Source organism: Fusarium fujikuroi, chromosome FFUJ_chr05, assembly GCF_900079805.1.
Source record: "Fusarium fujikuroi IMI 58289 draft genome, chromosome FFUJ_chr05".
Taxonomy (NCBI): Eukaryota; Fungi; Ascomycota; class Sordariomycetes; order Hypocreales; family Nectriaceae; genus Fusarium; species Fusarium fujikuroi.
Genome location: NC_036626.1, coordinates 2,985,212 through 3,000,494, shown reverse-complemented (window position 1 = coordinate 3,000,494; position 15,283 = coordinate 2,985,212). Strand labels below are relative to the sequence as shown.

At 49.8% G+C, this 15,283-nt stretch overlaps 3 protein-coding genes; 2 read left to right on the top strand and 1 right to left on the bottom strand.

The window, feature by feature from the left end:
• Positions 1 to 5,512: 5,512 nt before the first annotated feature.
• FFUJ_07673 (uncharacterized protein) lies at positions 5,513 to 6,184 on the top strand (the record flags this gene model as incomplete). The annotated part of the gene is made up of 1 exon (XM_023577952.1): positions 5,513 to 6,184. One exon carries the CDS (start codon positions 5,513 to 5,515, stop codon positions 6,182 to 6,184), a length of 672 nt encoding a protein of 223 aa, XP_023430932.1.
• Positions 6,185 to 6,561: 377 nt separating this feature from the next.
• Positions 6,562 to 10,038, bottom strand: FFUJ_07672 (related to ELG1 protein required for S phase progression and telomere homeostasis; the record flags this gene model as incomplete). Its single annotated transcript, XM_023577951.1, has 1 exon — positions 6,562 to 10,038. One exon carries the CDS (start codon positions 10,036 to 10,038, stop codon positions 6,562 to 6,564), a length of 3,477 nt encoding a protein of 1,158 aa, XP_023430931.1.
• Positions 10,039 to 10,587: 549 nt separating this feature from the next.
• On the top strand, positions 10,588 to 13,348 carry FFUJ_07671 (uncharacterized protein; the record flags this gene model as incomplete). XM_023577949.1 has 2 exons in its annotated part: positions 10,588 to 10,767; positions 10,817 to 13,348. 2 exons carry the CDS (start codon positions 10,588 to 10,590, stop codon positions 13,346 to 13,348), a joined length of 2,712 nt encoding a protein of 903 aa, XP_023430930.1.
• Positions 13,349 to 15,283: the final 1,935 nt, after the last annotated feature.

The following is a 15,283-nucleotide window of genomic DNA, read 5'->3' as shown; positions in this document are numbered from 1 at the left end:
GGATGCCCAGACCCGGTTGAAATCCCACGCTTACATCCCCCATCACTAATTGCTGCCCCTACTGTACATGTACGACCTGCAGTCCAGTCTACATACAACTTCGACGAGGGCTTTTGTAGAGATGAGGTTGCCAGGGGTCTGCCATCCCCTGCTTCGCTATTGATTAACTTTGACCTCTTGTTGGTTCAACATGACTCTTGCTCGGCTGGGACACATGCTTTCTCCTCACCATCTTGGCGTTGTTCCTCTTAGCCCTCGGGTGATGATCAATTGATATCTCTGGAACAAAGGGTAAGCCGGCAACATCACTTTGGTCGTGGCGTAATGTGAAGCCCGACGGTGATCTTGACTCCAAGTTGCCCATTATTGGACTTTCAGAGCAGTCCAGGCCATGCCACGACATATCATAGTTTGGGCGAGAGCTCAGCCTCAATTCGTCGATGGCACTCCGCGACCGTTTCGTAGGAGTTGTTGCGTGCCTTTCGACAATTAGGCACCTATACATAGTATGTATGGCTGATAACCCCCTGTGTCGACGTTGAGTTTCGGTACTACCTAGCCAGAGGGTGGCATCATCATCGCAGAAGGGGTACGATGGTGTTCGTCTCTACTGTCTTGGTTGGTATCCCTACCGTGATCGAAGCTGACCTGAAACTTTGGTCAAGAGACTCGACTTTCCAGGACTTTCTTCACTGTTGTGTGCCTCACAACAGCGTCTGTAGAATTCACCGGACAAGCTGACGAGGTATAACGGTTGTACGGCTCAAAATATACGGTCGTCTCGGTTCGGATGCTCATGATGTCGTTGGCACGCCTGTTGAAATCACAGGGTAGGTGACGATGATAGGACGTCCCTGTATCTCTGGTTTTTTTGAATCACCCGGACGGGCCAACTACAAAACCGAACTTTGGTCCTCATGATGTCCCTCCATTCTGGATTTCGCAAGAGATTTTCACGCTCACGTTCTTTTTAAGAAGGAGGGGGCAGCTGAACAAAATGAGGAGGGTAGTTGTGTATTTTGCTCCCTTATAGCCGAAGCACAAGTGCGCCTACATCATCAACCAATGTGAGAAGGAGCGTCTAAAGGCAGCTTCAGTCAACATATTTTGCTTGTTATTTGCCTCTGAAAGAGATGAGAGACACCAAACAAGGGGAATAGATGGATGGACAAGGCAAGATCCGAGGGGCCCTGATTCGAGTAGGGCGTCAAGGATCTAAAACCACAAGAGGGAGAGGGAGCAAGAGGCCTATCAATAGCAGCCATTGGCCTCTAATCGGTCCATGCAAGCACTTTACGCGCGGCGCGTCCATCCGGCGTTTAGTCCTTACGGGGAGACTCATACCATGACCCGAGCCAATTCTTTCCCCTCCCTCGCATTGGCTTGTCTTGCCTTTGCCTCGGTTTATTATCCGTTTTCCACTCAAGTATGTTACTGTTCTGTTTTGGCTCATCGGAGTGATCTGTCTGATATGATCTTTCGTCGAGAACCACGCCCCCGTGTCCACGGTGGTTCTGTGCGCGGCGTCAGCATTTACTTCGTTTTGTTTGCGGGGCTCATATTCGCTCGAGCCTCATGCAGTTAATTCTTGAGCGGGGTCGGAGACTGGCTGGGCTGGGCTGGGCTGGGCTGAGCTGAGCCGAACCGCATTGAACAGGGCTCAGCTGTGGTTGCGGCCGCGGCCAGGGCTGCGGCGGATGCGGATTTTCCCTTTGTTATCTCGTGTGTCAGTTTCAAGAGCACGAGGTGTATGCAGTGCACGACTCGCAGTATTGGCATGTGTCCATTTCAAGGCCTCCCACCGTAAGGCTTACCGATTGGACAAACTACCAGTCGTTTCATTGGGGTTTGTTCCCGAAAACTGCATATTCAAGACTGGAACCTCCGTAGCCAGCGCTACCACTTGATAAGCCCATGCTCTCACAGACCCTGGAACTGGTGCTATAGCGTTTCGTTGCCTGTTTGCCTCCTGCATTCGTCTCAAAGCCCTCTCTGCCTTTGAATTGGCGCTTCTCTGCGCATTATGCCCTGAAGTAAGCCAAGTGGCCTACCCAAGGTTGATGTTGGCGTGTTGAGGCCTGGAAAGATCGAAATATCAATAAGCACCATCTTCTATATACTCCAGACAAAGAAAATAGACAGAGAATGATCTATTCACGGAATTTGTGTGGTTCTGTGACTTGCCAGGATCTCACGACTTGTGTCATGGGCTTTCATGGGAGGACTCCCGCTTTAATACCTGGCAACCAGACAGGCACCGGCCGGGAAATAGGTGAGCAGAGGTCTTCTGGCCGGGTGCGTTCATCAAGAAGGAAACACTTGGAGGTCACCCGGCGAATCATGCATCGTTGGGATTCAGGGTTCGTTACTTTTGACCGCTGCTGCAATGAGTGGCACCGTCAGACTTCAGGATACTCTTTTGTCAGTAGAAACATTTGAGACATAAGCATATTTACGACCAGAATGGCTCATGACTTGAATGATGTTCAGGCCCGCCGTAGGCGATGTATGTATGGAGGTGTAATATCAAATCTGATGGTGCAAGACTATCCACCCTGGGTTTAATACCACTTAAGCCAACTGATACCTTTTGACCCCTGGCAGTGATCAGAGTAACTCAAACTGGAACAGCATTGAGATTGAGTTGGCGACGGTTAGGGTTGTGTATGCATATACCATGCTGGAACACGCTCCGTGAGGTTCTGAGAATGACACAACCTTCAACACAATGGTTTCCGCTGATATGGTGCCTGGTATTGACAAGTAAGTAGCATCGGCGGTACGGCCCTTCTCTCGCCAACCTCTCAGGCTGAATCTGAGTTGCTAGCAGAAGAATAAAACCGAGCTGGATTAATACAAGAGAAGCAAATGGAAAGCGAGGCATGCTGGAATCCAACATCATCTGGCACAGGCTGATGGTGAAGTGGGATATGCAATGCTGCGAACTGACCTGCTTTTCAACGAAAGTCGATGATGACAGTGAATGAGTCAAACATAATGAAAAGAAACAGGAACAAATTCAGTGTACTTGTGTATATGCGAAGGAAAATCTTGTCGTGACAACGGAAACTTAAAGTCAACCGCCATGTCAAACCTTTTATTGAGGACGTCTTCTCTGAGTTAACACCAATGCTCAAGACTGCTCATCCACTGAGCCCGTTCATAGCTCGTAAGAAGCACTTGGTGGCTGTATACTCACAAGGATAAAGAAAAAGATTGATGAGATGGATGGTTTGTGGACGGACTGCCACAACACACTTGATGCCCACACTCCAAGTAGGCATCACAGCACAAACCTACACCAGATGGTGACACTGTGTAGAATAGAGGCAATCCAAGAATGTGTAATAACATGCATTTTCCTGAGTTTGACCGCGAGAAGTGATGCTATTGTTCATTGTTTCATCGTCGATATACGATTTGTATGAGGTCTGGATCGAACTTTGCATATCCACAACCTGGAAGGAGAGTCATTCGGTACTGGTACACTGTTTCTTGTGCGTTTGGGAAGCGATCATCGTAATTTCGATTATTTTCATCCGGTTTGATCAGGTGTTTCATGAGTCCCTGTGTTCATGTTGATGGAATGTTTGGTTAACATAGACTGCAAGACCTGATTGTAGTCATGGTATATGAAGGGTATCTTGAATTGGTAACTCTTGTGGCATTGGAGACTGTAAATAACTTTACTGGCTAGACATATGAATGGTCAAGTTTTAACCCAACAAGTTATATCTTTCAAGTACATGCGTGGAGCTTGCAGAAGGCTAAGGTGCACTGGATGACCCCATATAAAACACTAATGAATGAAGTCAGCCCGCTATAGTGAGAATATAAGTATTAAACTCATATAGAATATCTGTATCATGCCTTTGAGGTGTTGCTCATCCCTATCACTACTTCACTGAAGGCCGATATGCACAGGGCCTTCACCTCGAGTGTCCCAACCAAGTCACCACGTGTATGTTTAGACAGTCAAAACGTTTATGTTCTCGAATGAGGAGATTGTCGTAAGGTGACAAGGATATGTCTGTCAGAGGTTTAATATGAAGAAGCCCTATAAGCCCGTAAGGCGGATGCTGATACAATCAAAGTCACTAACATGGGCCATATCGATATCTGAAACACACCAGGAAGCTTTTGCCCAACTCCAATAACGATGTCGATGCTGATACCGAGCAATGCATTAAATGCTTCACTTACTCGACTCGTCTCAGGTGAGAGTTGGTCGTGATATTGCAGGGCAATCCACACCTTGAACACAGTTGAGAACACGCTCTATATCTAACAATATATGAGAGACACAGCAACCGGGCGACACTGGCACATTCGAACGCCTTATGTAGGAACCCGTGCTAATGTTTTATGTTAGCCCTGCAAGTGCAGCCTCACAAAGGCATCTCACCCAAAGCGCAAATTGACAAGACATGAATATGCTTGAGTAAGACGAGAGAGATATTGCCAACTCATCAGGAACATGCACTTTACCGCTGAGTACCAGTCTCACGAATAAAACATCGCCCAGTCAATTACCAGCCAGCAAATGACAAGACTGGATGAATGTCACAGAGGCGTGGGTGAGTGACTGAGTGAGTGGTCGGATCCGCGGCATCGGGAGACCCCTTGTAGTGTGACGTCGTGTGCATAAACAGGGGGTGTTTACGATGCAGATGCAGTGAAGAAAGACTCTATCGTATTTGGGGGGACTAATAGGATCAAATCCTCAAATCCTGCTTCGCCTCGTTGAGGGACGGCAGATGGAAAAGAGACATGGCATGCGTGTTATATTGCTCAAGAGGCTTATACTCTTGGTCTGGACCTGATTGACTCTCTCGTATCAAGTCATTTATTCCTTCATTCAGCTACCAATATCTCCCCGCATGTTTATCCCTCAAAGAGATCGACAATATCGTCTAAGCCACTGACCTGTAACTTATCGGTCTGGGGGATTTTGCTCATAAATCGACAGTGTCTCCCTCGGATGATCTCCAGTCCCCTAAGAGCAATTGTCAATTCCTTTCATCGTGATAGCCCCGTCGTGTTTCCGTCTTCTTGTACGTCATAACCTACCTAGTCCTCCAACAAGGACATCCCTGTTAGGTCTTTTATAAGCACCAGCACCAGAAGCACAGCACAGTAAAAAATACCAGAGTCTTCCAAGTGCTTAGAAGGCAAATTCCAGTTAGTTTCTTGTTGAGCCGTGGGTCCTGCTTCAGGTACAATCCTTACAGAAACCCCATCTGGCGCGACTGAGGGCTGACTCTGACTCTCTCACGTTAGAACGCTGGTCCTTGTCCAACAGAAAGAAAATTTGCTTCAGATCACCAAGTAACAACAAATAAAACCCAATCGGGCACAAATCTACCGCTGGAGTTGTGCCCTTACCGAGACTTATATAACACTTGAAACTTCAGTCAAGTGAGACATACATACTTACATATATACGCCTACGTATACATACGCACGCATACAGATCACTGCCGACACTAGCACTAGCGAGTCTTGGCCCATCATGCAGAACTCTCCTCGCTCTGGATCCTTTGAACGTCGCAGTTCTGTCCATGATAGAATGCCAAGCCCGTCTCCCATCCGATCGCCATTGTCTAGGAGCCGTACCCCTTCGCCCTCTCGTGGTCGATCACAGGCACCTCGTGGGAGACCTTCGTCTCGCATGGTATCCCGCTCTAAATCACGAGGAAGACTCTCGTCTCGATCAAGCTCACGCTCACCATCTCGTCGCTCCAAGCGCAGCGACAACCATCATCACCATGGGCTCTTCAAGACTACGGCTGGCCTCCTAGCCGGTATTGGTGTCGCTGCTGTTGTAGCCCACAAGGTCTGGCCCAAGGGTGTTCTGTACGGTGATCATGAAGACTGGGAGCATTCATCCAAACATCACCGCTCAGACCGACCTAACCATCGTCGCCGCCGCTCACCTGAGAATGGTGAGCGTGTAGTTGAGCGAACAACTCGACGTCGTGGCGATGCTGTCTACTACGAAGAGGTTGATCGCAGGCGACCTCAGAACTTTGAGCGAATGCCACGGCCTGAGTATGAGAGGATGAGGCAGCCTGCTGAGCGATTGCCATATCCTGCTGACGATCACCATGTTCAGGCCCAGCCAGTCTATGCTGAGCGGAGGAGGACCGCCGTTCAGCCTGCTCCTATACACCCTGAGTGGTGACATAGCCTGACAATGGGATGACTTTTCGTACATTTGTTTATTTATTCTGCTGTCATTCACGTCTATTGGGAGGGTTGAATGGAATTGAATTGTACTGCAACGGGTTGGTTGAGTGTTTATTTGACAATTTTTACGACTTTTATGCTACATGAGACAATGATACGGCGTTCAGATACACATGGGACTGGTTTATAAACATATATTTTCAAAATGTGTTCTATAATATGCGTAATTCTGAGACTGTGCTGTGCAATCCCGAGCAAGAGACTCCCCAAAAACCAAGCTTGCCGACCTATATGCGTATGTATCATGATCCTTCCAAGTCAATTCGCGTTTGGTATATACCGCATAACCCACCCAGGGTGGTTCTGCCCTCGTTAAATGCTCGATGCTGGCGAGGACGGCGGTGAACTGTTGGGTAGACTCCCTGTTGTCTCCCTTGGGGCTGTTTTCTCCACAGCATCCAGCCAGCCCTTGCCGGCGGTACGTCTCACAAAGACCGTGTTGAGGGTGTCTCCAAAGTACCTCTCACGACGTGTAGTTCTCCTCTCGCCCCCTTCCATAGCTGAATATGCACTGCGCGTCGTGCGCATCCTCTTCCGCTTGCCCCCCTCGCTTAGGAGGTTACTCAACTTGAGCCGCTCTTGCATCAGGGTGTTGTCAAACTCCACGATCCCGCGTACCCATGGCGCCACGTCTAGGACAATGAGTTTTGTGGTCCTGTCAAACACTGATGGGTCAAGGTAACTGGCCGCCGACAACCTCTCATTTATGGCAATAGGATCGAATGCATACGCAAGGTCCATGCGGCTCAGCGGCGCGGTTTGAGGCTCAAATGAGTGGTCAAGGGACTCAACCGCTCGCTTCTCTGTGAGTGGTTCGAGGAGTGTCTTGGAAGTGTTGAGTGTGGGTGAAGCATGCATAAGGCTTTGCCTTGATAGAGATTTGAGAGACAAGGAGAGGTTGACACTAGGCGAGGACTGCACCACCTTGGGGTCTGCCTCAAGGAGACGGCTTCCGATGATGAAATCGTCTCGCATCTTGGCTGGTATTTCAGGCAGTTCCGGATCGATCATCTCCTGAAATCCGATCCCTAAAGTGCCGCTTGTCAGGAGATCTGCATCGCTCATTGAGGTGCAGAACTCATCAAAGGCTTCAAGCGCCTCAAGCCTCTGGCTTTCTTGCGATACTTGTTGAGAGACACCATCGGCCCACGATGACAAATCCAGGATAGTGTTCCACTCGCCCATATCTAATGCCCAGGAATCCCATGCCTGTTTCATTGCCTCCTCTTCTGACTCCAGTGGATCAGGGCACGTAGCAATCAGGTCACGGCCAATCCAGCCCATGCCCTTGCGGTAAGTGTCCTCACTCAGTACTCGTACTACATCGCCGTTTTCGTCAAGGTCGGTCCCTTTGGGCCATCGCAGGCAGAACCAGTCGAATCCTCCCTTACGATCCCCGACCCCGATCTGGCACCAGTAGTTGAGTTCTGTTAGCGAGGACCTGAGGTCGTTATTTCTAGACTTGTACAAGGCTTCAACAGCTGTGCGTCGTAGAATGTGCCCTTCATTAGCTGCGGCGAGAAGACAGAGGTCGACAGCAAGATCCATAGGTGAAGGTGCGAATCGGAAAATGCCATGGAGGTTAAGGCTCTGGAGAGGCACCATGCTTTCGTCGTTGCAGGTCATGATGAACGGTCGTTTCGATTGTGCCATCATTCCCATCAATGTTGCCCAAAATTGCTTGTCTTCCTCGTATAAGACGTCAACTTCTTCCAGCAGAATTAATGACTGCTTCTGGCTCTTAGCCGAGCTGGCTTTTGTTGTTTCGGGCAATTTCTCCTCGGTGGGTTTCTTGGCGGGTGGTTTGGAGACCCTCGACTTCTGGAAAAAGGCAGTCATTGTGCCTTGCTTCCCTGACTTCAAATCCCGAGAAGTCTCATCTTCGTCCATGGTTCCAGAACCGGGATCTGCGCGGTGTTGGTGAACAAGGTGGTTCCGTGTCATGTCGCCAACTTTCTCCAAGATATCCTTGCCATTTCGTCTACTTGCAGAGTTGATTTCGAATATTTCGAATCCCAATTCTTTTGCTATTGCGTAAACTGTCGCCGACTTGCCACTCCCGTGAGGACCACTGATAACCACAGCATTCGTTAGTCTTCCCTGCTCCATTGCCGAGTTGCCATTTCGAACGACTGTCTTCTTCAGCAATCCTGAGCCGGCAGGTGCCCAATCGTCCTCGTTCTCAGAGATCTCATCCATCGCGTTTGCTTCCTCTTCGCTACTGACGATAAAATCATCCAGCTCATCCATCTTTCTCTTCTTCTTCGGTACTGCTTTTGTTTTTGACTTTGCCTTGATTACTGTATTATCGGCTGTTATAGTTACAGACTGAACTTTCAGTGTTTGTAACCAGTCCCTTAGTAGGAAGGCCTCTTTTCCAGCCTGGAGAACCTCTGATGCTGCAGCTGGAGCGTACTTCTGCGTCCAGGCCAGAGATTCACACGTTGATCTATCGTATGCAGAAAGGCTAGTCTCAAGCATTTCGTATAAACGGCTGACTGCCGGGTGTGTTGTTCTTGCAGAAACCTCGGACGTGTCGCACATCATCGCATCGTCATTATCTACGGTGCTGGCCATCCGTAGGGTCCTGAGTTCTGACCGGATCCGTTTTTGAAGTTTTCGTCCACTTTCGAAGTGCCGGCTAGGGGTTCGTAGTTCCTTGGGGGCGGGTTCAAAATTATCGTGATTCCTAGGCAGTGATTCTCGGAGAACAGCAAGATCCATATTGGCGCAGAACCTGTCCAGCACAGACTCGTCGGGGGTGATTGTGACAGTAGAGCCTTTGGACTTTTTATCCATATGCTCCTCGGACGACAATGAGGCAGGATTAAGTTCGAGATCAAAGCCACGAACATGAGCCATTCCCTTCGCTGGCCACAGAGGCTGCATAGCCCCGGGCACCCTGGTTACGCCAGTCTTGACGCCAAACCGCGGGGGTTGCTTGTTCACGATAAATGGGTTCCGAGGCTTTTTAGGAGACATTGGCGTGGACATGAATACAGTCTGTCGTGCCGAAGATGGCTGTCCTTTGGAAGCAGATTGGCTTTCTGTTTTCGTGTTTTGCTTTGCCTTTCCAGTAAAGAATGGGTGTGTGGTCTTTGACATATCCTCGATTTTGGCCATGCAGTCCTCTTTTGCCTTCCTTCCTTTTCTCTTGGGCGGTGTTGGTGGGAACAATATCTTGCCTTCTAGGATCTGGGTTATCTTATCCCCCATATCTTTTCGATTAGCATTGTCACGTCCATACTTCATGTACACCATTCGAGATGGAGGGCTCTTCGATTTGGGCTTTGGGGGCGAACCCAATGTCCCTGTCTTTGGGTTCCATTTTAGTACTTTGCCCTTGACTTTGGGATCCGCATTGCTCGAAGGATTGGATTGTGAAGCGGTCTCGGTGGGGTTTATAGATGCGATACTGGTCAGTTCGGGTTCCAGTTTCGTAGAGACAGGCTCCTTAGGCATGATTCTAAGACTCTGCTCAATAGTCGCGTTCGAGTTGCTTGAAGCTGCATCGCCCTGGCGTTTTCGTCGTGGTCTCTTCGGTCCAGGCGCATCAAGTGAGAGGGACGCGTCGGCCTTTCGACGTCTTCTACTGGGTTGAGTCTCTGGAACTGGCTCAGCGTCTTCACGAGGAGTTTCGCTGCTCAAAACTTTAGGCGACGGTTCTGCGCTGTTTGGGGGGTTGGCAACGTCGGGAGCAGGACCCTTAGCAAAGAAAGGGTGGACTTTCTTCACCTCAGGTTCCCTCATGCCTTCCTGGGCCATCCTCTCGACCAAGACTGATCCCATTGATGCGTCGAAAGCTGCGAGAGTTGCGGTGTCAGCATACAACGAGCTGGAGATTTCGATGTTCTAAGCACCTTTAAGCTTAATGTTAGACCACCATTTCATGAATGTAACACCGGAATATGGATTCTTGGGAAGGCAAAAAGAAACAAAGTTTAGTAGAATCTTATAGTAATAGAACAAAGATTCCAATGCGAGGCGAGCCTTTGTCTTGATGTGAATGAACTGAAAGCGTTGCCCGTGGATATAGTTGAATAAAGAGCCTAGCCAGGGTACGCGTTAATGGAAATGGTAGAAACCACTGAACGCGTCGATTCGCGCTAGATACGTACCTTCTCTTCTACGTCAGGGATCATTTTTGGCGGCAGGCGTTTGAGACCCACTGATCCCGCCCCACCAACGGAATTTGTTTCGGCCCGCTCCAACTTTTTTTTTTGTGAAGCTTCACCTGTCGATCGTCGAAGGAAAAAGTGTAGGTCGAAAGTCTCGATACAACGAATTGTATCTCTTTCAGCCCACGGTATAATTCATCATTGTAGTACCGTAGTCGCCATGGCTTCCGAGTATAGAATACACAAGCCATTTGTGCTGGCGACCCTCCCCCGACCCTTGGACCATACTGAAGGCCGCATCGTTGCGCGGGAGGTGTATGGTTTGCGCGATGGTCAGAAGAAGAGAAAGAGGACAGAACTGGTTGTTGGTGTGGATGGAGAAACCATTAGCATATATGATGTATGCTTTCTCACCAGATTTCGGGTAGATTGTTGCTGACTTTGCACAGGTTCCGGCTTCGAGATTGATCACTTCTTATCCTATTCCTCCTCAAGAATCTTTTACCTGCGCTCCTTACTCGGTTAGAATCCGACGAGCTGGATCCAACGACGTCTCTCGATACACATATATCTCTACTCGCGATTCTAGAGGCCAAAAGATCACTCTATTTAAAGATGTTGTCCACCAGGATGGCAAGACTACCTCCACAACGACCGCCTCCCCCGTTCTCAAGTCTTCAGCTGTTCGATACTTGACATGCTCTTCCAGTATGTCAGAGACCTCTAGTACTGGCGATGTAATTGCAGTTTGCGAAAACGGAGAATTTATCTCACTTTCCTCCGAAACCCTTGCGATCCAGTGGACCTCACCCTCAAAGTCAGCATTGCAGGATGCCATCGCTACCCAGATCGAGAGCTTTGAGGTGGACTACGTTACCTCGGGCACGCTTGCCGAGTTCAGCGAAGGTATCTTCAAGGATAAGCCTGAGATTTTCAGTGCGCTCCCTAAAACACCTGCTTCTGAGCCGGAGCTGGTTGCGTTCGTGTCCAAGACATTGAGCCAGAGCCAGGAGAGTCGTCACTTGGTTGTCCTCGCTGTCGCCGCAGGTACTTCAACAACCTCTGACATTCAGAAGCTATCACCTCTCGAGATCGCTCCTATCGGCACTCCTTCGCCCCGTGGCACTGATACAACTACCTACCAAATTGATGTACAAGCAGCTCTGCTCATGCAGCTACAACAAGGCGCTCTCAATATCTACGACCTTACCACTCCTGTTCCGAAGCTCAAGTCTGTGGTGCATATGGAGAACGCAGTTTCCTTCGCTCGTTTGTCTCGACCATTTGTCCTGTCATGCTCACCCGAGTCGATTAGTCTCTACAACCACCAGTATAGATCCATCCATGCCAATGCACCCCTCGATCTCTCCGAGGTCCTTGAGGAGGATGAGAAGCCCCAGTCGTGCCAGTTGATTAGCTACCTACGAAGTCAGGAGCTAGCCGTGGCTCTGATTGACAACGTCCTTGTCTCGATCCAGATTGAGCCCCCCAAGAGCCACGGCAAGCGACGCAAACAGGGCCTTCTGATTGACTCTATTGGTCGTGGAACTGCCACTGAAATCCCAGCGAAAAAGGCCAAGACCGATAAGCTATCAGCAGACTTCTCCAAATATGTCCCTGGCTCGATGACTGAGCAATACATGAATAAGCTTCGCAACGAGCTCGAAGTTGCAGACGCGCATCTTACAAAGGGTGACCTTGGGGAGTGGGAAGGTCTCCTACGGAAGCGATTTCGCGTGGGTCTTCGATCAGCGAGCGAGAGCACCGAAGCAAAAGAGAAGGATGCCCAGGAACTGCCTGAATGGGAGTGGCACACGGGAGGCAACTCATACGCTGTTGTGGATCGACGCTGGGTACTCTATGCGATCGGGCGAACCTTTTCTATCTCTACAACCGAAGCCCCGGAATCACGACCTAAGCTCCAGCTGATTCTGCCCGACACGAACGTTACATCTTATTTGGTTGTTGCTGGGCACCTGACCCTCTCAAACTTGAAGGCTGCATTCAGAGAAGAGTTGGATGTGGAAGCTCTCGACAGCAAAACCATTGTCGAGGACCTTCTGACAAGCTTGACTGATGCTGACCCATCCATGACACTGGTGTTGAATTACCTTCAAGCTACTCAGCTTGGCGAACTGGAGCTACTTCTGGCTATCCGAGCTTTGATGCTCAATCTTGACCTCATCCCTGATCCCAAGAAGCCAGCTAACAACAAGCTTTTGAAAGACGAGGCACATGACGGGGCGGAAAACTACGAGATGGACCTTGACGATCTTGAGCGAGACATTGCGATCACGGAGTACTACCTTGGAGATGATAGCAGCAGCCGTTCGCGGGGACTCACGTTGGCTTTCGCTAAGCTATGGCGGCTCCCGGCTGTCACCACAGTCAAGGCCATCCGAGCTACGCTCAAGACGGAGGAGATCTTGTCGCTAATCTACACCCTACGAGTGGAACTTGTCCGAGGTGCGTGGACATCGCTGTACATCGACCCAACCAGCTTTGACTCCGAGGGTAACGACCCGCCCCCGGACGGTGTGATCACTTTGATCTCGGACCTTCTCGGTCGGTGTATTGATGCCGTCGGCGCTGGAGGATGGCTGTTGAACGATGCCATCTCAAGCGATAAGTCTGAGACAGGCGACCTGTTGACGGCACTCAAGCTTGAGGTGACTGCGGCTCTCGAAGGTCTGGAGGAGGCCGTGTACCTCAACGGCATCGTTGGCGAGGCAGTCCGGTTCGGCCTTGCATCTCAGAAGAGCGGCACCGGCCGACAACCATGGAACACAAACAACCCAGTTCCTATGAAGTTGGAGGGTCAGGAATCTCGAATGCTCCCGTTGGGCCTCAAGACGAAGCAACTGCCCACCAAGAGCAAGGTTGTGTCGGGCGGCGAAGTGGTGCAGCGAAGCACCCGAGAGACAGGCCAGCTGATCAGCCGCAAGGTGGAGGCATACTCACTCGAGAAGCTAGCAATCTAGAGTTATGGAGCAAAGAAGGTTTTCGAAGAAGGCAACCAGAAGAACGCGCTACGGAGGCTCTCACCTGGAAGCACATTCCCGGTCTGCGACACCACATGGTATGCGGCTGAAAGTCGCAGTGTTCATTCTGACACCAACGGAGCTAGTCCTAGGGCCTTGCTTATGGGTGGAGGGGTTCCAGGTTCGAAGAGTCTATTGGAAGAACATAGGCGAGCCTACGCCCAGGAACCGTGGTGAAGCATAAAGAGACGCGGGGTAGAGCTCAAAGCTAAGGAGATCGGCTACACACGGCGCACGTTGGAGCCAAGAGGGGGGTGGGTGTTGATGTGTTAATTAGGATCACATGTTGATGAGACTTTGGGTTATCAGACAAAGATGTTTGTTAACAGCGATATTGTGAGGTCAGCATAGCAGAGTTGGGTGGTTGCGTATGGCATCTCATCTACCGATGCAGTTGCAGAGAGATAGAGACAGGCGTATCAAAAGAAAGGATGGTTTAATCTCGGCGTCACAGACAGAAACGTGCAACCAAGCTCGACGGAACCTGCTCACTGCGTGACATGCAATGCAATAACTACTCGCTTTGAGAAAAGGCAGCCGCATAATTCTGTTGCTAGTCGCGAATGCTTCAGAGACGTCGGGATATTGCGACGAACCACGAAGTACCATTGAGCGGCTATGGAACCGGAGCATGCAGTGTAAGGACCGAGCAAGTATGGATTGTGAGGGAATCGGCCTTTCGTTAAGCCCTGCGCTGCGGTTACGTGCAGCCAGCGTGGTGGTTCATCAACCATTGGCTCTTTGGGACATGACGTGCTGATCTCTTACGGGAGTGAGTCACCGCGTATCATGGAGACCCGAAAGTACAGTACAATCGGATATCAAAGCCTCGAAAGTATGTATGACTATCGATCAGCGTCAGAGACTCTCTCAAATGGTTGCCTGTTTCTTTACCCAGTCCCAGTCGATTAGTCAGTCAACGAGTGTTGGCCTCGAGTTTACGAGCACAGCCTGGAAATGGGCCAAAGCTCATCGCGGAAGCACTGCCGGCATGGAAGGGTTGTGTAGCTAATGCATGGAGCCGAACTACCAGATGATAGATAGAGGCTTGCACGGCTTGAAAGAGAGGCTGCAGGTAACCGAGGACGTGTGCAATAGGAGTGGAGTACATGAATCAAACCATGCAAACATTTATGCATTAGAGAAAAGAGATAAGGAAAAAAAAAAAAAAAAAAGAAAAATTTTCTTTTTTTGAACAGCATGCGAGACCTGCATTGTAGATCGATTTCGGTTCATTCGGTTGGTTGGTGGAGATGAGAAGTACAGGAAGAACCCATCGATTAGTAGTTAGGTAGTGGGGAATTGCAGCAAAAGCGACGTTCTCACAAGGACAAAAGCTAGAGGCGAATGAGGAGCGCATTGCGAAACTTAGTCATGTTCTAGAAGGAAAACGGATGACAAATGGAGAAAGCCGAGAGACTAGAGACTCCAAGCAGCTACAACGTAGCAATAAGCCAAGAGGCCGAGGCCGAGTACGAAGTCGTGACTGATGATGATGATGATGATGTCGGTCTTTACCGATGATGTCTCCATCAAGTTATTCCCAGCAGCAAATACCAGAAAGCAAGGGACTGGTTGAGAAAAGCAAGCCATGATCCTTGAGGCCGGAGGTACAGTAGGTGATGAAATGATAGACAGGAGTCGAGCAAGCTGAAACACTTGATCACCTCTTGTACATGAGCATGAGGCAGGTAGTGACACGTCCCTCTCCGGGTAAAGTCAAGGGACCCTGCGACCGTTTGTGTTCAGTTCCCGTCCCGTCGTCATTTTGTCCTGTCCTGGGCCTGGAGAGTTTCTTGATGCCGCTAAATTAATTCAGCTTAGGTCTATGAGAATGCCCCACGTTGCGCCCCGTTGCCGAGCGGGTGGCGCAGT